Genomic DNA, 27,803 nt, shown 5'->3' on the forward strand with positions numbered 1-27,803 from the left:
CCTGGGCAGCAGATCAGTACCCATCCCAAGTATACACACGGACTTTAGACTCCCATCCAACAATGTGGGGTGCACTCTCACCCTGAACTCTTGGGGAAGGGTCTAGGCCCTGCCCTATATGAAATGACAGACTATGGACACCCCCATGGAGTGCCTCACCCTCCCTGGGGAAATGAGGGGATAATGGGGGGGTGGGGGGAGGGCACGGGAGGAGGGGAGGGAAAGGGAGAGGGACCTGGAACTGACTTGTGAAGCAACCTTGTTTCTTATCTAAATTTAAACTGAAAAAAAAAATTATCCCATCTACCTTTTGCCACTGGGCTTTCACCTTTCTCTGTTTCTGTATAACTTTCTTTCTTATGTGGCTTGCTGTGTAGCTGGGTGGCTGGCCTCTGGAGTCCTCCTCCTCCTCTCGATCCTAGATCTCCCTCCTTTTTTTCTTTTTCTGCTTATATTTATTATCTCTGCCTGCCAGCCCTGTCTATCCTTTCCCCTGCCTTGCTATTGGATGTTCAGCTCTTTATTAGCCCAATCAGGTGTTTTAGACAGGCAAGGTGACATAGCTTCACAGAGTTAGACAAGCTTAACATAAGAGAATGCAATGCATCTTTGCATCATTGAAAGAAATGTTCCACAGCACAAACAAATGTAACATGTCTTAAAATAATATTCCACAGCAACTCCTGCATCAACCATCACTGTCCACAGGCAAACCAATAATAGATTTGCTACAAGGAAGTGACTCACGCAACCATGGAAGCTGGCAAACCTAGAATTTTTAGAGTGCATGCCAGCAGACTGAAGATGCAGATACAGGAAGTGAAGTCTAAACTTTGCAGGGTGGCCCAACAAACCAGGAACTTGGGCAATTTCTTTATTGCAGTCTGGAGGCAAAATTTCTTTTCTGGGAAACTTTTATCTTTGCTCTTAAGGCCTTTACCTGATTGGAAGGGAACCACTCACCTGCTGTTCTTTAAGTCACACATCTAAGAAACAATCACATCTGGAAAAAAATCTTCACAGCAACACCTACACTAGTCTTTTTCATCAAATAACAGTACCATAGCTTCACAGGTTGAGCCCACATAATTAAACATGTTTGGTCACTGTTGGGAGACAAATAGGCCAGCCCCTTCCAAACCGTCTTCTTACCTACTAATAGGGCATGGTGACAGCACTTGCCTATTGGGGGCTCATGATCAACAATATAATGAACATCAAGGTAGTATCTCGAAATAAGAGGTAGTTATTATACAACTCCTCAAACATAAGACAATTTATTATAACGATAAAGGTGTTTTGTTTGCAATAATAGCAGACTATGTTGCCCAGGCTGGTCTTGAACACCTGGGTTCAACTAACCTTCCCATCTTGGCCTCCCAAGTAGCAAAGACAGATGCAAGAGGACACTGCCTGGCTAAGACACTTTCCAAAGGCTGGGAATGGAGCTAGGTCACAGGGCCAAGTACTGGGTGGCAGAGTACTTGGCTAGCATGCACAGAGATCTGGTTGTATAGCCCCTAGCAACACAGAAGGTGGAAAAGGCAGAGAGAGAAAGAAGGAAGGAAAAACAAGGGGCCGAGGAGATGGCTAAGTGGGTAGGGTGCTTACCATACAAGGGTGAAAACCCGAGGTCAGAATACATCCTTATGTGCCAGATACAGTAGCATACGTCTGCAATCTCGGCACTTATACAGCAAGATGGGAGTTGGAGAGATGAGACTCTCCAGATGTTCTGGCCTGGCATGTGCAGCAGCAAATAACCAGAGACCTAGTCTCAAGCAAGGACCAATACTGAAGGTTCCCTCTGACCTCCACATATGCCATGGCATAGGTCAGCCTGGTCTACAAAGTGAGGTCCAGGACAGCCTCCAAAGCTACAGAGAAACCCTGTCTCAAAAAAAAAAATCAGACATGGGTATTTTTTTTTTTTTTTGGTTTTTCGAGACAGGGTTTCTCTGCATTGTTTTGGAGGCTGTCCTGGAACTAGCTCTGTAGACCAGGCTGGCCTCAAACTCACAGAGATCCACCTACCTCTGCCTCCCAAGTGCTGGGATTAAAGGCGTGTGCCACCAACGCCCGGCTTCAGACATGGGTATTCTGTTTAAGACTTTGTTGTCATACCAGATCATGACTAGAAAAGTTTAAAAGGTGGAGATGGTCAGGCATAGTCTCTCTCTCTCTCTCTCTCTCTCTCTCTCTCTCTCTCTCTCTCTCTCTCTCACACACACACACACACACACACACACACACACCCTTAATCCCAGCAGACAGACTCATCTCTGGTATGATGCTGGCATAGTCTACATAAGGGGTGCCAGAGCTGCCTAGCAGGATCCTGTCTGTTAATGAAAACAACCACCACAAAGCACAGAGAAGGCCTTCAAGGCTCTCCCAGGGTTCCTGTCTTGATGAACACAGCAGCTCAAACCTGAACAGGCTGCAGAATGGTCTGGATTCTTCTCTCATTGAGATGGGGCACAGAATCAGCAGGTTTAGTCGGCTTCCTCATAATACAGATGTGAGAATTCTTCAGAGATGCAAGGAAAGCTTAAATGTGCAAGGCCTGGCTCCTGAACTCAGAGGAGAATCCCCATATAGGCCCTATGAGTTCTCAGCTTCTGTTGTACTAGGTATGGTAGTACACACCTTCAATCCTAGCCCTAAGGAGGCTGATGAATGGAGATCTCAAGAAACAAACCATAAAACCAATCTTGCTTCTAAACAGTGTTTCTTTGAGCTGAGTTGTGTGAAGAGTGGAGAAAGCCAGACTTCTTTCCCAGAGAGAACCGCTTCCTTCTGGGCTCATATTATAAATGCCTGGTCCCTGACTGCAAAGCTGTTTGGCCTCTCTCATCCAAACTGTTCACACTTCATCCCTGTGAGATGGGTTCCTTGACCATCGTACCAGCAAATTGCAGCCAGGGTCACATTGGGAACCAAGATAACATTTAGTAATTATAAAGAAATATAATTTGTTCCTGTAATTGGGGGTATCTGCTCTTGGTACCCAATGGGTAGAGATTGGAGGTGCTGCTGAACATACTACATTAGAGGACACCCCCACCCAAGGCAAAGGATGAACCAACTGCAAATGACCATATTCTGGAGTTGAGAAGCCCGCTTGAGGTCTTAAGTTGCAAATAGAACTCTGCAGTGGCCTTGGGCATTCTCATTACTCCTGTATTTGCTTGAACCCACCTAACATGCACTTGCCTACTTGGTGTAACACTGGTACCCTAAGCCAAAGTTTTGAAACTTTTCCACTTGCTGATCCCAAGCCCTTTTCACCCAAGAAATTTTTTTATGACGCAGGTATATAGGGGTGTGGGCGTTCCTTCCCCAAAAGGCAGCACCTGGAAAACCTTTCCCAGCAGAGATAAAAGCTTCCCCACAGTCTCAAAGATGGACTTTCCCTTTCCCCAGTCTTCCAGGACCTAGAGCCCCTAGTCCCTCCTGCTGCAACAGACAGAAATAGACTGTGTTCCGAGGGTCCTATGGCCCTCCCTACTCCCTCCATGAGGGGCTGTAAAAGGTCAACAAGCTCAGTTGGGATAGTCCCTTTGCAAGTGGACACAGCTGAACTCCCCAAGATTGCAGTTGCTTGGCTCAGAGAATAGTCATGCACGCACAACAGTGCCCTTGTGTATATGTGTATATCTGTGTGTTAGGTATGTGTGTGGTATTTGTGTACACGCATGTCACGGGAAGATATGGGTGTTCTGCTCCATCACTCTGTCTTATTTCCTCGAACCAGGATCTCTCACTGAACCTGGAGTAAGCTGGAGGCCATGACGTCCCAAAGATGGTCTTTCCTCCCCACAGAGCTGGGGTCATAGGTATAAGCACAGCTACGCCTGGCTTTTTACCCAGGTGCTAAAGATTTGAACTCAAGTCTTCATGCTTGCGGAACACTTACCTACCCTCTGAACCATCTCTAGCCCTGAACTGTGCCTTTAAGGAAGCCTGTAAATAACACAGTGGCAGATGGTACAAGGTGTCTGCAGAAGTGTGTCACCATGTTCCACCTGTAGCCACTCCCAAGAATGGGTAGCATTGCACTCCAGATTTAACACACACACACACACACACACACACACACACACACACACACACACACTGCACTGCACGCACGCACACATGTGCACGCCATGGTAGAAGCCTGTGCAGCAGTTCCCGGATGTTTTTTCACTCCCATTCAGGAAAGGGCTGCCCTAAGAGACTGGTAAACAGAAACAAAGACACTCTGGAGCCAGCACTGGCAGTTCATGAAGCACTTTTTATTGGTGGGTTGTAGCCCCTAGAGCCCAGCCTGGTGGCTCAAGCCAGCCTCTTGCTTACACGCTCATAGGTCACACCGTCAATGGTGGAGATCTGAAAGAAGCAACCAGAAGAGAGGAAGTCAGTGCTGCTCCCCCAGAGGTGCTCACAGGGTGCAGAGGAAGCAAGGCCAGCCATTGCTGGGTGGATGCAAGACAGGCTCACTGCTTTCTGGGTCTTAGATTCCCTGTCGGTTACACCAGAGAAAATGGGGTAAAATGCTGAGCAGCAGCAAGAGTGATGGGCTGTGGGTATTTTCACTCCTAGTCTATCACGGCTCCTTTGGACTATTGTAAGCCAGGCCCCTGTTCACATTATTCCACCTATAATTCCATAGAGCCCCAGGAGGTTGTTCCCATTATACAGAGGAGCAAACTGAGGGTTGGGTCAGCCTGTGATGATTAAGTCTTGTGAACATGAAGCTTCAGGTAGGTCTCCTGCCCTCAGCTCTCCCTGCACACCTCAGGCCTGGGAACTCTGCTTTGGAAGTCAGGTCTCCACTGGCTGACATTTCATTCAAAGCTCTCATCAGATCTTCCAATGGGCCAGTGTTCACCCAGAGCAGAAGAGACTTTTATTCTCTTCATGTGTGTGGGCACCTGTGCCACAGTGTGCGTGTCGGGGTCAGAAGACAACGTGCAGGAGTCAGTTCTCTCCTTTCATCATGTGGGTCCCAGGAATCGAACACAGATCCTCAGACTTGGTAGCAACCACTTTTATCCTGTGGCCCACCTTTGGCTTTTTTTGTTGTTGTTGTTTGTTTCAACACTACTATATCTACTTTCTAATACTTATTATATTGTTACTGTATCAATTCAATAGTATTGATTTTGGCAGTAGTAAGGGTTGAACCTAGAACCTCATGCAGGTAGGCATGCAGTTTCCACTAAAATATATCCCCTGTAGAGTGCAGCCTGTGTGTGTGTGTGTGTGTGTGTGTGTGTGTGTGTGTGTGTGTGTGATCTGAGGGATTAGAGTCTCACTCTAGTCCAGGCTGACCTGGAATTCAAAATTCAAGATCCTCCTGCTTCGGCCTCCAGAATGTAGAGATCCCAAGCATTTGCCACCATGATCTGATGTATTTTAAGTGTATGAGAAAGAAACATGGCAGGGTGGCAGAGAATCACTGGTCTTTGAGAAAAGGCTGACAACTTTCTCTAGAAATCAGCTGACGTGGTCTGCCTCCAAAATGTACTGGCTGTGTGACCTCAGGCAGGTCACATGCGTCTCTAAGACTCATAAAGCATTTTTTAAAAACAGAAATAATACAAGACTGGAGAGATGACTCAGCTGTTGGGAGCACTGACTGCTCTTCCAGAGGACCCAGGTTGAATTCCCAGCATCCACATGGCAATTAGCAAATGTCGGTAACTCCGAGATCTGACATTTGCACACGGACATGAAATCAGGCAAAACACCAATGCACATAAAATAAAAATAAATAAATTTTAAAATAGAAATAATAGGAATCTCTGCGAACTCACCTCCACCAACTTGTCATCCACAATCTCACAGGTCTGGTGATAGTTGGGGAAGGTTGCCACCACCTTCCCATCCTCCATCTTCACAACAGCCTAGGAGAAAGACAGAGCATTGAGCACAAAACCTCTATCTACAGCCTACCAAGTCTTTAAGCATCACTTAGATTATTTTAAAAATAGCATGTAGGCTGGGTGGTGGTGGCACACATCTTTAATCCCAGCACTTGGGAGGCAGATCCCAAGGGCCCACTGGCAAGCCAGTCTTACAGAAACAAAAAGGATCTCAAAGAGAGATTCTACCTCAAAAGGTAAGGTGGAGAGTGTTAAAGAGCATACAACCCTGATATCAACCTCTGGTTTTCACATACACATACACAGTGAGTATACATACACATGTGCATACACAATAGATGATAGATAGATAATTATAGAGATGATAGATAGATAGATGATAGAAATGATTGATAGATTGATTAATAGATTGATTAATAGATTAGCGTATAGATTAATAGATGATAGATAGATTAGACAGACAGACAGATAGACCAACTATTAGTAAGTATCTGAAGTGAGTGATGTTAAATACTCAGCAAATATAAGCTTTATTTTCCTTCCTTTTTTGGGGGGCCGCTTCTCTATGTAACAACTCTGGCTGTCCTTGAACTTGCTTTGTAGCCCTGGCTGGCCTTGAACTCCCAGAAATCCACCTGCCTCTGCCTCCTAAGTACTGGAATTAAATGAATGTGCCACTACAGTCCATCCAGGACTTTTTTTTTCTTTTTGAAAAGAAGTCTCATTATGTAACTTTGGCTGACTCAGAACTCACAGAGATAGCCTGCTTCTGCCTCCTAAGTGCTGTAACTAGCTTGCACCATGCTCAGAAAATTAAACTATTTTTGTTTGTTTGTTTGTTTGCTTTCTTGAGACATTATTTCTCTATGCAGTTCTCAGTGTCTTGGTACTCACTTTGTAGACCATGCAGGCCTAGAACCCACAGAGAACCTCCTACTCTGCTTCCCAAGTGCTGGAATTAATGACGAGCACCACCCACCCAGCACATTAGCTGTTTGTATCTCAGTGTTGTGTTCCTTGCTAATGGCAGTCATTACCCAGCATTAAAAACATCAAGAAAGAAAACTTTTCATACTGAAGGCTAAACTATAGAAAGAAGCCTTGGCCTGGGAAGCAGAGGGGCCATATCTTTTCCTAAAAGGCAGCTAGGGGCCTCTCACCTTGAACTTCTTGCCCCCCAAGGTCTGAATTTCAGATTCTTTGCCAATGGTGAACTTGTTGGTCATAATGCTGCCTCCAGAGTAAGACTGGGACCAGGTGAAGTCCTGTCCATCCTGCTGGACCTCTGTGATGATCTTGAAGTTGCGTCCTTTTTCAATCACCTCTCCTGGAAGACCTGGGCCCAGTGACAAGCAGAGAGTCCACATAAGATCTACTTATAACCCTATGATTTGAGGAGTGAGATTTCTTCCCCAGAGGCAGGCAAGCCTGCAGGTCTAATATAGTGTCTGAGACATAGATAGCACATGGTTAAAATCCCAGCTCTGCCATAAGACCTGTGGCTTGAGCAGGACACTGCCCCACTGATTTCATTTACAAAATGGTGACAGTAAGGTCTGACTCAGAGCTGTTGTGAGAATTAAATTCAATGTGGTTGTGTCTCTCACAGCTCCTCACAACTACTTGGTGTGGGGCTCAGTAGTTAAGAGCACTTGTTCTGCAGAGGACCCGGGTTCAATTCTCAGCACCCACATGACTGCTCACGCCATCTGTAGCACAGACATATATAGGAGCAAAACACTCATATACATAAAACAAATCTCGTTTTTTTAAATCATAATAATAGCAAATTTTCCTACAGTGATATACCAATATAGCAGAAAGTTCTGGAATGGATGCAACCTTCACAATTCAGCCTTCTAATACTTCTATTCTACAGATGAGAAAATGGAGACCTAGAGCTGGAAAGAGAACACAGCTCTTGCAGAGGATCAGGGTTTAGTTCCCAGCATACACATGTCAATTTGCAAACATCTGAAACTCCAGTTACAGCAAGGAATCTGATGCCCTCTTCTGACCTCTGGGGACCAGGCAGTTGCATATATACAGGCAAAACTCCAATACATATAAAATAATAAAAATAAATTTCAACACACACCCACAAACACACACACATACTCCAAAGAAATGAAGACCCAAAAGGGAAAAGAGCTTGTCCACAAGGCCTGGGGACAAGGCTCTGCTCTCAGCCTCTCTGAAATAACAGATGTGACCACAAGAGGAAGGTCCACAGTTCTCATGGAGCTTTACTTCTTTTTGGTAGAATCTCAAGCACCCTGGGCCAGGATGGCCATGAGCTTCTGACCTTCGTTCCTCTGTCTCTGGAGTGCTGGGATTATAGGCATTCATGACAATGCCTGAATTATGCAGTGCTGATGATGGAACCAGGGCCTCATGCATGGTAGGCAAACCCTCTGCCAACTGAGTCACATCTTTCATCTGGCCCTTGACAATTATATGGCCTCCAGGCTAGTACACTGAAATTTGATAGGATTGTCAGATCTACTTTCTCTTTGACACTTTGCAACTAACCAGTGTCAAAGGTCAACTCACAACAGACCATTGTCAAAGGGCAAGCAGGAAAAAAAAAAGCAAAAAGCAAAAGACAGTGTAAGGGAGGTAAAATAACCAGTCACTTTAGTTGAAATGGCACAGTAAGGGAAGAAAGTTTGTTGGCTATGAGGATTTTCTTGTCATACCTGGTTTCTATATTACCTCCCTGGTCATCTCTCCCTGGCAAGATATAGTACCAGCATTCAAAACAGGGTCCTAGGTAGTGATGATCTCTGTCCCTGACTTAGGTAAATAGTGCTGAGGTGTCTCATTAAGAATATTGGGACAGCCTTTGCATGTAGCAGATTTTCAATAAATTTGAGTAGGACTAGGAATATGGCTCAGTTGACACAATGCTTGCCTAGCATGCATGAAGCCCCAGGTTTGGTCCCCAGCACTGTATAAAATAGGTATGCACATGCCTATAATCCCAGCACTCAGAAAGAGAGGCAGAAGGATCAGAATGTCAGAGAATCCGCAGTTACATAGTTATTTTGAGGCCAGCTTGCTCTATATGAGGACCTACCTCTCTAATAACAATAACAAACATTTAAATGACTAAAGATCAGATCTCTGCTTCACCATTCCAATGTGATTTGGAATATTAAAGTGACTTGTTTGAGCCTCAAGCTCAAACTGGAGACATGAAGATACTAGAAATACTAAGATTCTAAGTCTTTTAAAATCAAAAGATGTTGGGCTGGAAAGATAGCTCAGATGTTAAGAGAACTGGCTGTTCTTCCAGAGGTCCTGAGTTCAATTCCTAGCACCCACATGGTGACCTACCATCATCTATAATGGGATCTGATGCATTCTTCTGTCATGCAGACATGCATGCAGACAGAATGATGGATGGATGCATGGATGCATGGATGCATGGATGGATGATGGATGATGGAATTTTGTCCCACTCTACCCCAAGGGTTTGGATTCCTATCCCAGAGCTGGTTGTAAACAGCAAGCCCCAGGGAAGGGACACGAAGAAATTCACTCACCCAGGCGCTTCATGAACTCATCATAGTTCTTCTCACTCTCAATTTCGAATTTTCCACTGAAGGCCATAATGCTGGGAGAGAGCTGGCAGCAGAGAGCAGCAAGCTGAGGAAAAAGGTTGGTACTGAGCAGACTGGCGTCCCGGTTTATAAACACTCCCAACTGCTAAGGCTCAGCACCAAAGTCACCCCACTCCTTGGTCCCGCCCCTAATCAGAAGGTGTTTGATGTTTTATGATATGGGCAGGACACTGAGGGGCATGACCCCAAGGTTATTGACCCAGGAAAAGCTACCTGCAATCCCACTATGTCTCAGAAAGGTCAGGGCCAGGACTGCCATAGAGTGTGGTCATTCACCTCTCTGCTCATCACACCATCCATTCATCCCTGCCATGCCTTTTCCCCATGCTCTCCTCATCCTTCATTCACCAAGCACTGTGCATTGAACTGTATGTGGCAACCCAGAAGCATGAGGGATGCTTCCTTCCCAGGGAGCACCCAGGCCAACCCAGACCCAAGGCACGTATGTGCAGTGTGTAAGCTAGACGTATTCTGCGCCACTTTACACATGGAGACCCCAGTCTCTGGGTTGACAGCTGCCTGCTTTGTTTTATTGGGTGGCTCCTTGGCCACACAAAAATAGCAATGCAAAGTATCTACAAAGGCCCTCATCAGCATCTTCATCATTACTACTCTAAATTACAAAGTTTTGGCCGGCCATCGCAGCTCACACCCATAGCCCTAGTACTTGGGAGGCTGAGGTAGGAGGATTGCCATAAAGCCAAGGACAGCATAGGCTACACAGCAAGGTCCCATTTCAGAAGCAATCCAAAAGCAAACAAATAAAAATTCTCCTTCTCTGGGGTCTCCTCTCTGCAAACTCCCATCATTTCTGCTCAACACAGAATTGACCACAGCTGCTGATTCCCAAGCCTGTGACTAGGTGGTTTCTCTTTCTTTCTGTCTCTCTGTCTTCCCCACCCCTCTCTCTCTGTTGAGTGTGTATGCTCACATGTGCCGTGTGTGTGTGTGTGTGTGTGTGTGTGTGTGTGTGTGTGTGTGTCTGTAGGTCAGTGGGCAACTTTCAGAAATGGGTCTCTGTCTCCACCATGCGGGACCCAGAGACTGATTTCAGGTCAAGCCCAGCAGCAAGAGCCTTTCTCTGATGAGCTATCTCACTGACCCTCAGTACTTTCTAAACTGATGAAATGTCAGCTTTGCCACACTTTTTCAGTCTTCAGTCCTATAATTCATTATCCCAATAATGAGTTTTTCCTTTCTTTCCTTCCTTCCTTCCTTCTTTCCTTCTTTCCTTCCCTCCTTCCTTCTTTCCTTCCTCTCCTTCCTTCTCTCTCTTCATTCCTCCCTCCCTTTCTCCTTCCTTCCTTTCTTTCTTCCTTCCTTCCTTCCTTTCTTTCTTTCTTTCTTTTTGAGACAGAGTCTCAAGTAGCCTAGACAAGACTCAAATTCCCTATGCGGTCTAGGAAAACCTTAAGCTCATGACCCTCCAGCCTTACCCTCCCAAAAGATGCAACTACAGGCACACACCATGTTTATTGTTTATATCATTTTAATTGCTCAGTGGTAGAGAGCTTGCCTTGCATGGACATGGTCTTGGGGTCTATCCACAGCGTCTCAATCAATCAATCACATTCTAGTCTATGTATAATTTACTTTCATTCTGGATGTTTGTTTCCAACCCTTTTCTATCATAATTAAGTAATTATTGCTCATACCTTTGGGTGCATATATATCAGATAACGAAGTAGGACTATCTGTTAAGGATGGATTCCTAAGTAAGAAAGGGGCCATGTGACTGGGGAATAAAAAGGTTCCAAGGGAGATGGTAAGGAAGACAATGGGGCAACATGGAAGGGACAAATACTGGGATTAAAGGGTACAGTGGAGAAGAGGGCAAGGGGGATGGGGTGACAGTTGGGGGGAAGGTAGGGAAAAAAAACCAAGCTGAGGTACATGTGAAAGCTCCATATGTTGTACAAGGCCCTTATTGTTTTATACAACAAATAAAAAAAATAAAGGGATGGATTATAAGCATAGCATTCCTGAAACAAATGGAACTGAGACAATGTGTCACTATGTACATTAGACTGGTCTTGAACTCAGAGATTTGCCTATCTCTGACTCCCAGGTCTGGGACTAAAGGTATCTGCTACCACACTACACATAAAGGGTTTTATATTTATAATATATCTAGAATGGCATGATGGTGTATGCCTGTAATCTTAGTACTTGGGAGACTGAGGCAGGAGGATTATCCAGAATTCCAGAACAGCTGATGCTACAGAGTGAGACACTGTTTTAGAAAAAATAATAATTGATTAATTTAAGAAATAACCAAATAGGGCCAGCAAGATGGCTCATTGGGTTAAGGCACTTGCCACCAATCCTGATGGACCTGATGGTCCCAGGACCCACATGACAGGAAGAGAGAACTAACTCCAGCAAAGTTGCCTTTTGGCACACATGTGCTGTGGCATGTGTGTTTGCATGCACACACACACACACACACACACACACACACAAATAAGTAAGTACAAAGTAATAATTTTTAAAGAAATAATATAGTATTTATAGCTACCACTGCCATTCAGAAAGGTTAGAGTGGTTTATATTCTCTCCCACAGCCATGTGAGAATTTCCCCCAGGATAATAATAATGGCAGAATAACAGTGACAGTAATGGCTAAGAGGTATTGGGCATTTTATGGCTGATCTCATTCATTGATTCTTCCAAACAAGTGTGTGAAGTTGCAAACTGGAGTTCATAGCAGTGGGGCCAGAAGATGGGTGCGAAGCTGCCAGGACGGGCCTGGGACTCTACAGCCCCCACTTAGCTCCCTTCCCACCAACTTCTCCCAAATGGGCAGAATCGGTTTCTTCCAAACTGCTGCTCAGCACAGCCACCGAGGACAGGATGGGAGTGGTGAGGTGTAGAAAGGACAACATTGGCATCCAGATGCCTGACTCAGCTGCACCCTCTTCCCATGGTGCATCTGACCCGCCACCCTCCATCCACCCACACCCATATCTTTTCCTCTTATTCTGGGGTTCATCTGCTTGAACATTCAGCCTCCTGGGAAGGGTAAATGAACTCCAACCGCAAGTTTTATGGGGCCATTGAACCAGTGGTGCAAATATACCCCAGTGGAGATAAGAGTGAGTCTAAGGTTACTTTTGGCAACCCCAACTTCCCACCTGACTCTGGCTGTGCCTCAAGCAGCCACCACTACCCTGAGGAGAATTTGCAGAATAAGGAGTGGGGATCTGGGTACTTGGGTCCCTGATCAAAGAGGAACTCTGGGCTTCCTTCCACTCTCCTTACCCAGATCCTCACATGGACTTGTAAACTGCATTCGTCCATTAATTCACTCTATTTCCTGAGCCCTGGGTTATGAGTGAGCAGTGACTCAGCAGATAGCTCTAGCTTGGCAGCTTATCCCCTCCCACCCTTTTAGCCCCTAACCTTTAGCTTACTTACTTTCCTATCAGGCCCTGGAACAAACCACTTCCTCCCTTAAGATTCTCCTTTTTTCTTTCGGGAAAGGGATGGGGGGATGACCTTCTGTAGTCTAGGCTAGCCTTAATCTAATTATGTAGCTGAAGATGATGTTGAGCTTCTGCTTCTGTCTCCACCCCTCCTATGCTGGGCTTGTGAGCATGAGCCCTAACACTCAAACTGGTGTCGGGAAACGGGATTGAACTCAGGACTCATGCACACTATGCAATAAGCACTCTCCCAGGTGACTTACATCCCCAGCTCCAGAAGCTCAGCAGGGCTTTGAAAAGCTCAGCTGTCATTCCTTTTAACAGAGTTAACCCCACTCTCCTTGCTCATAACAACTGATGTGGAGTAAACTTCATCTTCCTACCAGCCCTCCAACCACATTCCCACCAGCTGGGGACACCCAGATCAACTATCTAGAGACTTAGTCTGAGGCCCAGGATAGCCTGTAAATAACTATGTAGCCCAGTATTATGGTTTGAGTCTAGAATGTCCCCGACAGACTTACTTTTTATAATGTTTTTATTTATTCTTTGAGAATTTCATATAATATATTTTGAGCATACTCTTTCCCTCTCCCAAATGCTCCCAGACCCTCCTCTACTTCCCTGCTCACCCAAATTCATGTCCTTTCTCTCTCTTAAAGCAAAACAAACACACACCACCAACAACAAAGTCATGGAGTCCAGTTTGTGTTACTAACTGCTCCTGGGCACAGAGTCTGCCCTGGAGTAAAGTCGATACACTCAATTTCACTCCATTGAAGAGAACAGATTTCCTCTCTCCTGGAAGCTATCAATTGCAAATAGCTTCTTGGTTAAGCGTGGGACTTGGTGCCCACTGCCCAACCTCTGTGCTTGGAATTTGTGTGGCTTGGTCTTATGCAGGGCCTTGGTTATGCTGTCACAGTCTCTGTGATTTCATATGTGTACCAGCCCTGTCGTGTCTGGAAAATACGTTTCTACCACCTATGGCTCTCTTGCATAGATCCCAGACAGGCTCACATTTGAAGTACACAGAGACCAGCTTGTGGCACGATTTTGAAGACTTTGGAATCCTAAGTGCATGGAATCAAGATGGAGGAAGTAAGCCACTGAGGAAAGGTCTTCAAAGGTTATGCTCACAACTGCTTCTGGCCTCTTTTTTTTCTGTGTGCTGGTTTGCTCCCTGTGAGCAGCCGTAGTTACAAACTCCTGTCACAGCAGAATGAGCCTCTCCCGTCTCCATGCTCTTTCCACTATGAGGGACTGATGCCCTCTGAAACCATGAAACAAAATAACTATTCTAAGTTATTTATTTCTCTCGTGTATTTCATCACATTGATCAGAAAAATAACTAATACACCTAGGCTGGATTCAAACTCATGGTCCTCCTGCCTCAGTCTTCCCCGTGCTGGGATTACAAACATGTACTACCACACCTGGTGTTTTGTTGCTGCTGTTGTTTATTTTGAGAAAGGATCTCACTATGTAGTTCAGGTTGGCTTTGAACTCAAAACACTCATGTTGCCTCAGCACCCTGGGTACTAAGATTACAGGAGTACATCACCGCACCAAGACACTGGTTATTTTGTTTTGTTTCACACAGGGTTTCTCTGTGTAGTCCTGGCTGTCCTGGAACTCACCTTGTAGACCAGCCTTGGCTTGAACTCAGAGATCCTCCTGTTTCTGCTTTCCAAGTGCTGGGATTAAAGGCATGCACCACCACTGCCAGGTCAAGACACTGTTTTCAATAGCCACATTGCCATCCGCTGTGAAGATACATTGTTGTTTTATGTTGTTTTCACATCAACAGGATGGCTGCGCCTTAATCTACTGCTCTTTCAAGCAGTTAGTGACCTCCTTCTCCAGCAGCTGCTCCACAGGCCATCGCAGCTCTGTCACTGCCACTAAAGTAGCTTTAACTAAATCTCTATCATTCTATTTATAAATAAGCCTCGAGATTCAAAGACAAGGATGAAAACCTGTAAGCTCAGAGAGGCAGAGTAGCAACTAGCTATCCCTCTGTCATTACTGGCGTCTCCCAAAGAACATCTTTCTGTTTCACCAAAGCATAAAAAAGCCATTCCAAATCCCTCCTGCCTACTTCCTGTGTATCTCTCTAATTCTTTTTGATGTCCTCTGATGCTCTACGATTACTTTCCGTCAACTAGTTGCTAACTTAGGCTCCTGCCCCGGGGTTAACTCTATTTAATTAATGAAGATGCAAACTTGGAGTTCACAGTGTGATTGAATATCCCCCAACAATGCATCACAACTTACTCAACCAGAGTCCTAGTGTTGGACAGTTAGGTTAGGAAAAGAGCATGCATACATAAGAACAATAAAAGTGGTACTGAGGACCAGGCACTGATATGAACAGTTTGATTTGGGGTATTGGGGGGAGGCAGTGGTGGTGGCTGAACTTCCACTGGAGGTTCAGGCCATTAGCTAATGGAGGATAGTGAGTATTGTATGGCATATCACTAGCCCAGAAAAAGATCAAAAGTCAATGTATGAGGCTAGATACGTATTATACAGGGGTAGGATTTAAGGATGCTTGACATGGCAGCAGCCCTGTGTCTGAATCCCTCTCACTGTACAAAAAAAAAAGCATAGCTTCTACTAAATTCACATCACATCTGCACCAACGTCAAAACCTGTAAATTAAAGTCATAGATTAGTGACAGCCTAAGTTAATGAATATTAGCTATTATGGGCTGGGAGTGGTGGCATGTGCCTTTAATCCCAGCACCCTAAAGGCAGAGGCAGACAGATCTGTAAATTCAAGGCTAGCCTGGTCTATGTATGGATTTCAGGACAGCTGGGCTACATGGTGAGAGCCTGTCTTTAACAAAAATTTAAAAGAAAGAAAGGAAATATGGGAGAGGGGCTGGGGATGCAGCTCAGCTGGCAGGCTATTTGCCTAGCATGCAAAGTGTTTTGGATTTAACCCCTAGAATTTCATAAACTAGAAGTGGTCACACATGCTATAATCCCAGTACTCTGGCGGTACAGGCAGGAAGATCGTAAATTCAAGTTCATCTTTGGCTACATAGCAAATTAGAGGTCAATCTAAGCTACTCTGTGTAAAAAACAAAAATAGAAAGAAAGGGGCTGGAGGGATAGCTCAGCCGTTAAAAGCTAGGCTCATGACCAAAAATATTAAGACAGAAAGAGAGGAGAGAGAGAGAGAGAGAGAGAGAGAGAGAGAGAGAGAGAGAGAGAGAGAGAAAGAATGAAAGAAAGAAAGAGTATTATTGGCCCAGTGAGAGACATGTGGGTTGGGGTGGGGGGAGCTTGATTGATAGTTCCATGAAGGTTCACAGACTTCAGGAAATTCAAAGACCAGCTCTTTGAGGAACACGATAGGATTGTGTTGGAAGAGAACAGACTCATACTGTGAAGGCCAGATTAGTGTGACCTCCCAGCTCATCCGTGTTGTGGACCACCCACCAGAGAAGACTGCTCAGAAACAGGTTTAAGCCAGCAGAAAATTGTTATTAGCCGGTAGGCCACGACACTGGATATTCCAGATCCCACTGTAACCCAAACCCTTTCCTGGAGTGAGCTTTTAAGCACTAAAAACCATATCTTGGGTGACATACTGCACTTAACAAGAAGTTAGCCAGAAGCAGAACTACAGAAGCCAAAAGGCAAGGTTAGTACATTTAGAGACTTTCCCAGAGCTGTGGACTGTGATGGGTCAGGTCTTTGTTTTTATTTTGGTAGGTGGAACTGTCTACATGCTGGGTTTTACGGCCTGAATGGTTGGTACTTCCATCATGGTGTCAGTTGTGCTAAGTTTGCCTGTTACAATCAGGACTGAAAGAGAAGGTGGCCTAACTCCGTGTCTGTAGATTCCATCCCAAGTGGGGCTACATCCAGGAGGAAGGGGGAGGAAGACAGAAGGAGGGTCAACAACATCCAAGTATCCTCACCTCCAAACTTACACCTAAGCAGTCTATGACTCTCACAAAAAAAGTGCCTGGGGCCAAAGTCAGATGCCAAAAGATCCTCCCACTCTGCTTGCAATGATCCATCCCCCACTTTCCTGCCGCTGGCTAACCATGATTAATTCCTGTGGCAGCCACAGGAATCATGCCTAATGAATTTCTAATGAACTCATTTGGTGTTAATGCGGTGTGTAATTCTGCAGGACACTCATTATGGCTTAGCCTTATTAAGCCTCTAGTTATTGGGAACTACTGTGGCTCCAAGCTCAGACGCAAAGGCAAATAATTATGTGGAGCAGGCAGCTAAATTATGAAAGGACCGGACATGCGGAGAATGACAAGAAGTGACCTGGCCACTCCTGTTTTTCTCTTTCTTTGGGATACCTGAAGGTCAAAATGTTTTAGGGGCATTCAAGGACCCTGTCCCCAGAAGATCTACACACACACTTCCCACCCTGTCTGCTGCTTAGGCCTGAATTACTAGCAAGGATAAGGATGCTTTTGCATTTGAAGTGCTGTTCTAGGCTAATATCAGAGTCCACAGAACAGTTAGAGATAGTCTATCTCATCTGATCATCAGAGCACGCCATTTGCTATCACTAAACCCCTTTGATAGATAAGGAGGTTGAGGTTCACAGAGGTGAGGCGACTGAGCTCCAGAACTCATACCCACTGGCAGCCAGGTAGATTCTCTTTCCTGCTTGCCTCTCATTTCTTGCCGACTATGATTTTCACGTCTGTATGATTCATACTTCCACCTAGAGCTAACATTAGAGCTTGGAGCCCTTTCTAATGGTTTGTTCATGTGTTTTTCTTGTCTTGTGTATTAATCTATTTTCCTCTTGCTATAACAAAATAGCAGAGGCTAGGTAAAACTTAAAAACAAAGGAAATCTACTTTGCTCATAATTTTGATGCTCAAAGTTCAAATGGCATGCAAAGTCTTGTAAGGGCCCCCTGACTGCATCGTGTTATGACTAATAGCTTGGGAGTACTTCTGTGAGAGAAGCAAGGGTATGAGCGTAGTCCAGATGTAGGCATGGTGGGACGGGTCTATAAAGTACTGGGAAGGTTAAGACAGGAGGATTGCCAAGAGTTCCAGGCCACTCTGGACTACATAACAATACCTATCTCAAAAACATAAATGAGGGCTGGTTTTTGATGGAGTGCTGGCCTGGCATACAATAAATCCCTGGGTGCATGATAATGCATGCCTAAAATGACATTACTGTAAAAGAGCAGATAGAGAGATTGTGAGTTCAAGGTCATTCTTGACTCCAAAGGGCCAACCTGGGATGCATAACACCTGTCTCAAAGACAAACAAGAAAGTAAAAGAGACTTAAAATGGTTTTAAAAAACCATTTCCTATGCAGGGCAGTGGTTGTACACGCCTTTAATCCCAGCACTCGGGAGGCAGAGGCAGGCAGATCTCTGTGAGTTCGAGACCAGCTTGGTTTATAAGAGCTAGTTCCAGAACAGCCTCCAAAGCTACAGAGAAACCCTGTCTCGAAAAACCAAAAAAAAAAAAAAAAAAAAAAAAAGTGTAACTGGGTGGTTAAGTGCACCCCATGGGTTTGATGCCCAGCAGCTGGGCTGGCTTCACCCAGGTGTCCAGCATACCAGTGCTCCTCAGTATGGCTCCCCTCTCTCTTCATGTGACTCACTTGGGCTTCCTCCCAGCATGGCATCCTCAAATGGACTCACTCATAGATGGCTCCTTCCCAGTCTTCTTCAAGCATGGGTGTAGAAATGTCAGAGCTTTGCTTTGACCACAAATATTCAGTAGGAGGATAATAGATTTTCTTCTTGACAGATGTTAGGGAAGAAGACTTGCTGGCAGCCACCTTTGGGAACTGCCACTGTGGGGATTTGTTCTGAACATCAGGATGGCTATCTGGATACACTGTGTGTCTTAAAGTGTGGATTGAATGGGTGCATGTGTCTGTGGGTGTTTGCATGTGCGTGTGTACCTGTTGGTTTAACAAGCAGACCTGTTTGTGTATGAGTGAAAAACTGCGTCTGCCTGTACATATAAGGGGATGGGCACACACAGGTCTCTGAGGAAAAGGGAAATGTGTGCAAGCTTAGCAGGGGAAGTTCATAGGGCTAACCATCATTAGCAGCATCTTTCTTGGCTGGGATCCCTGAGAGCTAGACTTAGATGATGTAACAAACTAGTCATTACTGGGATCTTGTCCTTCCCTGGGAGGCCTTGGGTCCCCAGCCAAGCGGAAGACCCTGCCCTTGTCACAACCCATCAAAACCACTATGCCAGCAGGAGAAAAAAAAGTAGATGTCCACATCGCTTTCATTCCCAGAAAAACTTCCAGACCGAACAGCCAGTGGGAAAGCTTTGTCACCATCAGGCCCTTTCTGCCGTGCCCATGGTTGCTATAAAGCTCCTGAATGCGTCTCTCTTCTGGAAGAGCAGGAAGCCAGAGCCCAAGGCTGCTAGCAGGGTGAGGCCTCCTGTCTGGAGAAGGCTTCTCCTTCGTTCACCACATGTGTTCTGGAATAAGGAAATGCAAGGGTGTGCTCCTGCAGGTCCGTACTCTAAGCACTAAGGAAGTGGAACCAAAGAATCACAGGTTTGATCCTGTAGACACGCCAGCTTGGTCTACAGAATGAGACCCTGTCTAAAGTTGGGAAAGGGAAGCAAAAAGGCAATGCATCAGCAGGTAAAAATACTCACCGCCAAGCCTGATGACCTGAGTTCAATCCCCAGGACTCACACGGTAGAAAGAGAGAACAGACTGCCTCAAGTTGTCCTCTGACCTCATGCATGCACACATGCGCATGCACACACACATACACACAAAAAATTAAGTGGGAGCAAGGGTTCAGCATTTAAGAGCACTTATACTTGCAGGGGACTCAGGTTCAATTCCCAAGCCCCACATAGAGGTTCCCAAGCATCTGTAACTCCAGTTGTAGGTGATCCAGTGCCCTCTTCTGACCTTCTTGAACACCAAGCACACATGTGATGCCAAATGTGGAGATAAAACATTCATACATAGGGCTGGCGAGATGGCTCAGCCGTTAAGAGCACTGGCTGTTCTTCCAGAGGTCCTGAGTTCAATTCCCAGCAACCACATGGTGGCTCACAACAACCTTGAATGAGATCTGGTACCTTCCACTGACATGCAAGCCGAAGACTGTATGCATAGTAAATAAAATATTTTAAAAAAACATTCATACATAAAATATAAGTGAATAAATCCAATTTTTAAAATTTTTAGTTGAAAAGAATGGGGAGAAAAATAAAGGAGAGAATGAGAGGGGAGAGAGGGGAAGAAAGGAAAAGAAAGCCAGGCATGGATGTGGGGGTGTGTGCTTGTGATCACAGCATTGGGAGGCTACGGCAGGAGGATCACCTTAAATTCAAGGCCATCATGGGCTATGTAATGGGCTCTTGTATTTTTAAAAGAATGGATAGAAAGAGGGAAAGTAGAGACTTGATCCTTGGGGGAGATTTATTTTAATTTCTGAGACAAGGTCTCATGTAGCCCAGGCTGACCTCAAACTTTCTATGTAGCTGAGGCTGGCCTTGTCCCATGTCCTTAGTACTAGAGTTGTAGGTGTGCACCATGCCTGACTTTGAATATTCTGTTATAGCCAGAAAAATGGTGACTGGAAGCCTCATGCACCATTTTTCTTCCCATCTATGAGTCTATCTATAAAATCAATCCAGTCAAGTGGAGCAGCTAGGTCAAAAATCACCCGCCCCGCAGCAGAGTTCGAATCCACCTCTTCTTTCTTCCTCCCTCAGCTGGCTTTCAGGGGATATCAGGTATGGCCTGGTGAGAATAAAGGGTGGTACGCTCCCCCAGGGAAATCCATGGCAGGAAAAGACATAATGTGCCTGAGGGCACGAGTTCCTGTGCTTTGACTGATACAGAGACCACTCCCCAAAAGAGCCAATCAGAGGAAGCATTCTGTTTCCTGTGGCCTCTGCCCGCAAGAAAGACTTTCAGCCTGAGAGTTCCAAGATGGGGATTGGTCCCAATCCTGATACCTCAGCTGGGCAGGTGGCCTTGACCCATAGACTAACTCCAGGAACAGCTCTAAGTATCCACATACATGACTCTCACAACCCTAACACACTGAGCTCAGAGGTTAAGCAACCTGTTAATTCATTAAACAGCAGAATGAGAATTTGAACCCATCTAACATGATATATTTTGCTTTGGGGCTGGAGACTCAGTTTATCCCTCAGTGAAGTAAAACTGCCCTCTGTTTCCTCAGCTTTCCATATCAGGAAATGAGGTGTTGGGTGGCCTCTCAGTAGAAAGGGCTGTGGAGCCCCTGGGTAAGAAGACCAAGTTTCCCTTCAGTTCCTCCTAGGTAATGACTTTCTGGGTTTTTTTTTTTGTTGTTGTTGTTGTTGTTGTTTGTTTTGTTTTGTTTGGGGGGCAGGAAGTTCAGGTTAAGCTGTGAGCTCCCTGGTGGGCAGAGAGGTCCTGCAGTGACATGTCTCTCTGTTCTTTCTGACACTAGGGTTGATCACAGGGTGGGGCCAACCTAGATTTACTAATAGAGACTGAGGAGAAGAGGTGGGAGAAAAGTAGAAGAAGAGAACCCTGGGAAGAGGAGAGAGAGAGAAGGACTGGGGACAGCAAGGAACAGAGAGAAGAGAGAGAGAAAGGAAGACCTCAGAAACAAAGATAGCAAGCCTTCCGGGCAGCTGACTGCCCTGCAGACAGATGCTGTGAACAGGAGCCCCCTCTAGTGGTCACCTTCATAGAGCCTGACCCGGGGATCCTACCTGCAAAGTTGGGAAGAGGACCAAGTAATACCCCAGCGAAGCCAGCTGGTAACAGCAACAACAGCCAGATCGCCACAAAAGAGCCCCAAAGATACCTGGAAGGAGGGAAGTGCTTCTCTCAGCATCACATGGAAAGGTGTAAAGAGTCCCCAAGCTCCCTTGACCTGTGACTTCTTTTCATTTGCCTCGAATGGCTTCTTCCCTCCTTCACACCTGTGTCACTGTCTCCATCACCTCTGATGGGGCCAGCCCATAAACACCACAGAGCAAGATGTGCGCAGGGCGGTGGTGGCGCACGCCTTAAATCCCAGCACTCGGGAGGCAGAGGCAGGCGGATCTCTGTGAGTTCAAGGCTGGGCTGGACCGATAGCCTCCAAAACAATACAGAGAAACCCTGTCTCCAAAAACCAAAAAAAAAAAAAAAAAAAAAAAAAAAAAAAAAAGATGTGACACTACGCCAATGGCATTCAGAGCCAAAACACCAAAGATCTCTAGAGACCAGCGATGTGCTTGTTCATTTGTCTCCTCAATAATTATGTGCTGAGTGTCCACTATGTGTGTCAAACCGCAGGTCCTGAGAAAACAACAAGATAGGCAAGAGGTAGGATATGGAGCCTGAGTTATGTAACAACTCCCTTCAAGACACTGTCCAAAACAAAAAGGGAGAGTGGGAGGAACCAGGAGTATTGGTACAGGTCAGAAACCCCAGAACTCAGGAGGCAGGGGTAGGAGGATCAGTAGTTCAAGGTCTGCCTTAGCTACAGACTGAGTCTGAGACCAGACTGGGCTAAATGAGACCTTGTCTCAAAAGTGAAGTGGTGATGTACACCTGTAATCCCAGCATTTATGAAGTGTAGGCAGGAAGATTCATTCAATAATGAATAGCAATTAATTCAAGGCTAATTGGCCCATATAGCAAGAGCCCGATCATGAAATAAAAAGGTTGGGGGAGGCTCTCAGTGGTAGATTACTACTTGCCCAGCAAGCTCAGGGCCTAGCCTGGGTTCCCAGTAAGGAGGAGAGGTATACAATGGATAGTGCACAAATACTTGAAAAGGTCATTTTCAGATTGGGAGGGGAAGGGAAGGGTGTGGTCTGACAAGGGATGTTTGTGTAGACACCTAGAGGGGAGGATGCAGAATGGGAGCTGGCAGAGGGGGTTCAGCAAAGGTTCAGCTTGTACAGAAGCTGGGGCAGTGGAAAGGTAGCATGCCGAGTGCATGGACGGAAGGATAGTGTGGTTGGATTAATGGCCAAAGAAAAATGAGATTAGCTAGAGTGAGAAAGGATTGTAGACACACAGTGTGTAGACAGGCTTGGATTTGCTGCTGAGGACCAAGTCTGCCATCACACAGTTTTGGGGACAGAGATGTCTTGAGTCTGCACTGACTGGCTAATTTGTTGACTGATTCCAGAATAACCCTGGTTAGCCTGGAACTCTCTGTGTAGACCAGGCTGACTTTGAACTTTGGAACCTTCCTACCTCTGCTTCCCAGGGGCTGGGAGTCAAGGCCTGAGTCACCACCACATCTGACCTGACTTAAGCATGCTTGTTTCTTTCTTTTTATGATAGAATCCTATGTAGCCCAGCCAGATTGTGTACTATGTAGCCAAGGATCACCTTGAATTCCTAATCCTCTTGCCACTATCTCACAAGTGCTTTCTGACGTTCTTTTTCAAGGTCTGGTAATTTATTTGCTACATGTAAAGACTTACTTGTTTCTTATTTTTTGGCTGGGCTCAAATTTCGTAGAAGCTCTCAGCAAGGACAGACTATATCTCTTGGTAATCTGTTCCTGGGGGGTTCCCTTTGGCTTCCTTCATTCTTTTGGCCAAAGGTTTAGCATATTCTGCAGCCTCCCCCTTATTTTTCTTAGTGTATTCTTCAGAGCAATAGGCCAGAGTTTGTGCTGCAGGACACATGGAACAACAAGACGCTGAATCTTGGATGTTTCGGTCCTTGACTTCTTCCCTTCTTGGTTTAAGGTCTTTCTGCTTAACATATTGGCAGGCATTATCTCTTTGTTTGTTTGTTTTGTTTTTTTTTTGAGACAGGGTTTCTCTGTATTGTTTTGGAGGCTGTCCTGGAACTTGCTCTGTAGACCAGGCTGGCCTCGAACTCACAAAGATCCACCTGCCTCTGCCTCCGGAGTGCTGGGATTAAAGGTGTGTGCCACCAACACCTGGCAGTATTATCTATAGAGAGATTGAAAAGGTTTTGTATTTTGCTTGCTCTTTTGGTGCCCAACTTCTGAGGCACAGTAGCATCTGTCAGCTAAGGAAAATCCTTTTCTTTCCACCCCTACCCTAAAAAAAAAAAAAAAATACAATAACCAAGTTGAGAATACTTCGACATCCATAATGTATCCCAAACAGACTTACACTTCCTCTTTCCAATTCTCCTTGGTCTATAACAGGGATGCGCCTAACTCAACATCAGGTACTCTCTGTGTAGGTCAAAACACCTTGCTTCATGAGAAAACCCTTGTGTGTCATTCCCACCCCTGATTGGACCACATGACCCACCCAGAGCATCAGCAGCCACTTCCCTACTTCCGTGGCCATGTGTTTAGTACGAAGCTTGCTGTCATCTCCACTTCAGTGAGTTCGGACAGCTGGCAGCTGGGAAAGAGATACTCAGCTTCATCTTAACAGGGCTCATCCCCTAGGAGGTGCCACGGAAAAGAGCTGGTTCCCATTTTTAACAGGTTCTTCCATTTGCTTTGTGGAGAATAAAGGCTTATAGCAAGTGACCATGCAAGCAGCTAAACCAATGGAGCTCTGTGATCAGGAGTCAAATGTTACAGATTTTGTTGTTGTTGTTTTTAAAAGAAAGCGTTGCTTTGGCTCACAGTTGGAGTATTACCATCTATGTGCAGGAGAAGGCGTGGCAGTTGGAGTACTACCATCCATGTGCTGGAGAAGGCGTGGCAGCAGGAGCTCAGGGGTGAGACAAGTAGATACAGTGTATCTGAAGAGATATGAATGCTAACAAACTCCCCCCCCCCCGTGAATTTATAGAGCAAGGTGGGGGCTGGTTGAGGTGGCCTTTAATCCCAGCACACAGGAAGCAGAGGCAAGCAGATCTCTGTGAGTTCAAGGACAGCCAGGGCTGTTTCACAGGAAAACCCTATCTCAAAAAGGGGGGGCAAGGTTGACAGAACCTGTAGGGGAGCATTTGAATGTAGGGGAGCACAGAACGGACTGGGTGCTTTCCATTCCTACTCCAAGCTGGGTGGGGGGGACTACTCAGCATCTCCCAGGCCACTAAGAGGAGGAAGAGGCGTCAAAGACTCTGGCAAGAGGGGATGGAGGCCCACAAGGCTACAACTTGTGGATGTTCAGGATGTGGAGACCCTCAAGCAACTCTCCTTTGTCTGCTACCCCTCTTCCCACACCACCCCTCTCTCCTCTTCCTCCCCTTTCTATCCTTCCCTCTGTAGCTCCTTCCGCACTCCCTCCAACACAGAGACAGACAGACACACACACACACACTCAAGGGCGCATGCACACGGAGGGGGCTTGTGTGGGGGGGTTATCAGGAGGAAGGCAGCTGGAGGAACTGCTGTTTCTATGCCTTCACATTCCTCGTGGCTTCCTGCAAAGCTCCCCCCCAAACCCATGGTTCACAAAGGGAAGCCAATTTGTCTCCCTGGGACCTCTGGCAATTTCTGGAAACATTCATAGTTGTCATATTGCGAAGCAATAGGTCTGGCACAGAATGGGGTTGTAGGCATCATGCCTGCACTGGGCGGGCCCTCAGGACACAAAATGTCAACAACTCTGAGGCTGAGGCCCAGCCCCAGGCTCTGCTGTCACAGCTGGCAGAAGCTTTTTCCCTGGAGGCTTTTCTGTCAGCATATACCATATCTCAATGGGACCTATGTGTCCACGCTGTCTTGACACTGTCCTTTCCATTGTGGAGTAGGCAGAAATATTCTGCCCAGGGTCCCCACAGACAGGGAGAGGGCTGGAGCCTGGGGTTTGGAAGGCCCGTGCTTTTAGCAGGCCCCCCTCTAGTGAAAGAGCTTTCACAGCTTCTGTCACTGCTCTTAGCAAAGGAACATGCTGTTTCAAGTCTTCCTGGTAACTGCAATGTGCTCAGAAGATAAGAACTGCCTGGGCTGAGGCAGTGTGGGAGGGCCTCTGAGACCATCTGTGTGCTCCATCAGGGCCACCCCACAGGGCTGCATAATAGAACAAAGCACGGGTCTAGCGGATGCCACTTCTGTAGGGTGCCTTGAGGGACTAGTCAGGATTAGGCTGAGGGAAGCATCAGGTTTTGTCTTGGGTGTGAGCACATTGCTCAGGGTAAGTCTTGCTTGGCTTTCTGTTGCTGCGATAAAAACACTGACCGAAAGCAGGAACTGAAGCAGAGACCGTGGGGAGGGACTGCTGTCTCCTGCTTTGATCTTCAGGGTTTACTCAGCCTGGTTTCTTATACAACCCAGGAGTGGTACTACCCCTAGTGCGCTAAGCCATAACGCACCAACCATTAATCAAGAAAATGCCCCTCACGGGCTCGCCTAAAGCTAAATCTGACGGAAGCATATGCTCAGTTGAGGTTCTGTCTTTCAGGATGACTCTAGCTTGTGTCTAACTGACAAAAAAAAAAAAAAAAGACAAACAATAACAACAACAAAACACAGAAACAAAACAACAACAACAACAACAACAAAAAACCCTAACAAGGTTCCAAAAATCAATAAGGTCTGGGTCAAGAGGTATTCTAGTGGCTGTGAGTCTGTAGTGTCTGGCTTTGCAAGCTGAAGACATGGTAGGGAGTAAAATTTGACTAAATGTCTTGCCCTCCCCACACCTTGCAATTCAATGATGACTCACCAGTGAAACCGGCAATCTCTTGCTGGAAAAACAAAACAGAACAAAAATGCCAGGTGTGGTGGTGACTTACAGCTGTCATCTCAGAACCTTAGAGGCTTGAGACAGGGGTTGCAGTGCTAGAGTCCTCAAAACAACACAAAGAAGAGTGTGTATCTCTTCGGGTCACCCCAGAAAGCATCCACCTACCCATGGCCTCCTTCTCCAGGTTTCCCTTTGGGCCCTCCTGTTATCCATCTAAACCTCATCTTGCTTGGATTCTTGTTTGGACAGAGATGATCTGTGATCTGTAATTGCCCTGATCCCCCTCCCTCGACCCCCCTTCCCCCCACACACACCTTCTCACTTCTCCTAGGTAAGTTCTGGATAGCCCATTAGTTCCTGCTCTAACAAGTACTTGCCCTCGGTGTGGTCCACAATATTAACAGTAAAACAATACGATTAATAGTAATAATAGAGTGGGATATGGTGGCACATGCTAGTAATTCCAGCACTTAGGAGGTGGAAGCAAGAGGATCACAAGTTCTAGGTCATCCTTTAACTAAATACTGAGTTCAAGGCCGTGTCCTAAAATATCAAAAATAATAATACATAGTAATTTGGGGGTCCAGAGGAGGATGACTTTCTCTATGTCGTACCGCGAGGGGCATCTTTCTCTCTATCTAGGGTGGTCCTCACTCTTCCTCAAGCCCACTGGTACCTCACATAGTTATCCAACAGGATCAGCAGAGACCCTGGAACAGTAGACAGGAGGCACTCTTCTCTGCATATAGACTCCCCAGCTGTTCAAGAGCTTCGGGTCTTCCACTATAGAGTGAACTTTGCAGGCCAGTTCCCTCTGCCTATACCCACTCTAGTCCCCTACCTGGGATTCTGAACTGGCCTCACCCACTGGGGTCTCTGTGGTTTTCCAGAGCCTGGAGACTTAGGCTGCAGTGCTCCCTTTGGTCAACACAGTGCCACAAACAGGAGGCCAGCGCAGGGGACTTCACACCTGCTCTATTCTAAGGAGGAGGAAAAAGAGGAAGAGAAAAAGAAGAAACCTACCCTTCTGAGCCTCCTGAAATGTGTGCCATCTCCAGACTAATTTTTTTTTAATTGGAAGTAACAAGAGCAAGGATCACTACATGAACCTTTAGATGGGGCAGTAGCCAGGCCAGCGAACACACTAAGATGGGGAAGTAGCCAGGCCAGTGAACACTGAGACAGGCCTGGCACCAGGGGGAGGTACTCTGCTTTATACTCTCATGTCTTTGTCCTGACCTCAGAATTTGCACATCTATCCATTCTGTCCACACATACTCAAGCCTGCCAAGTGCCTAGTT

The 27,803-nt window shown here is 46.0% G+C and overlaps 1 protein-coding gene across 1 annotated transcript; it reads right to left on the reverse strand.

The window, feature by feature from the left end:
• Positions 1–4,259: 4,259 nt before the first annotated feature.
• On the reverse strand, positions 4,260–21,915 carry Fabp6 (fatty acid binding protein 6). Its single transcript, XM_021228227.2, has 5 exons — positions 21,735–21,915; positions 9,422–9,524; positions 7,034–7,209; positions 5,805–5,894; positions 4,260–4,374 (listed from the first exon to the last, which is right to left on the reverse strand). The coding sequence occupies exons 1-5, from the start codon at positions 21,762–21,764 to the stop codon at positions 4,321–4,323; spliced, it is 453 nt and encodes a 150-aa protein (XP_021083886.2). The 5' UTR covers positions 21,765–21,915; the 3' UTR covers positions 4,260–4,320.
• Between the last annotated feature and the right edge of the window lie 5,888 nt (positions 21,916–27,803).

The sequence above is a fragment of the Mesocricetus auratus genome, unplaced genomic scaffold, assembly GCF_017639785.1.
Source record: "Mesocricetus auratus isolate SY011 unplaced genomic scaffold, BCM_Maur_2.0 Super-Scaffold_100007, whole genome shotgun sequence".
In the NCBI taxonomy this organism is placed as follows: Eukaryota; Metazoa; Chordata; class Mammalia; order Rodentia; family Cricetidae; genus Mesocricetus; species Mesocricetus auratus.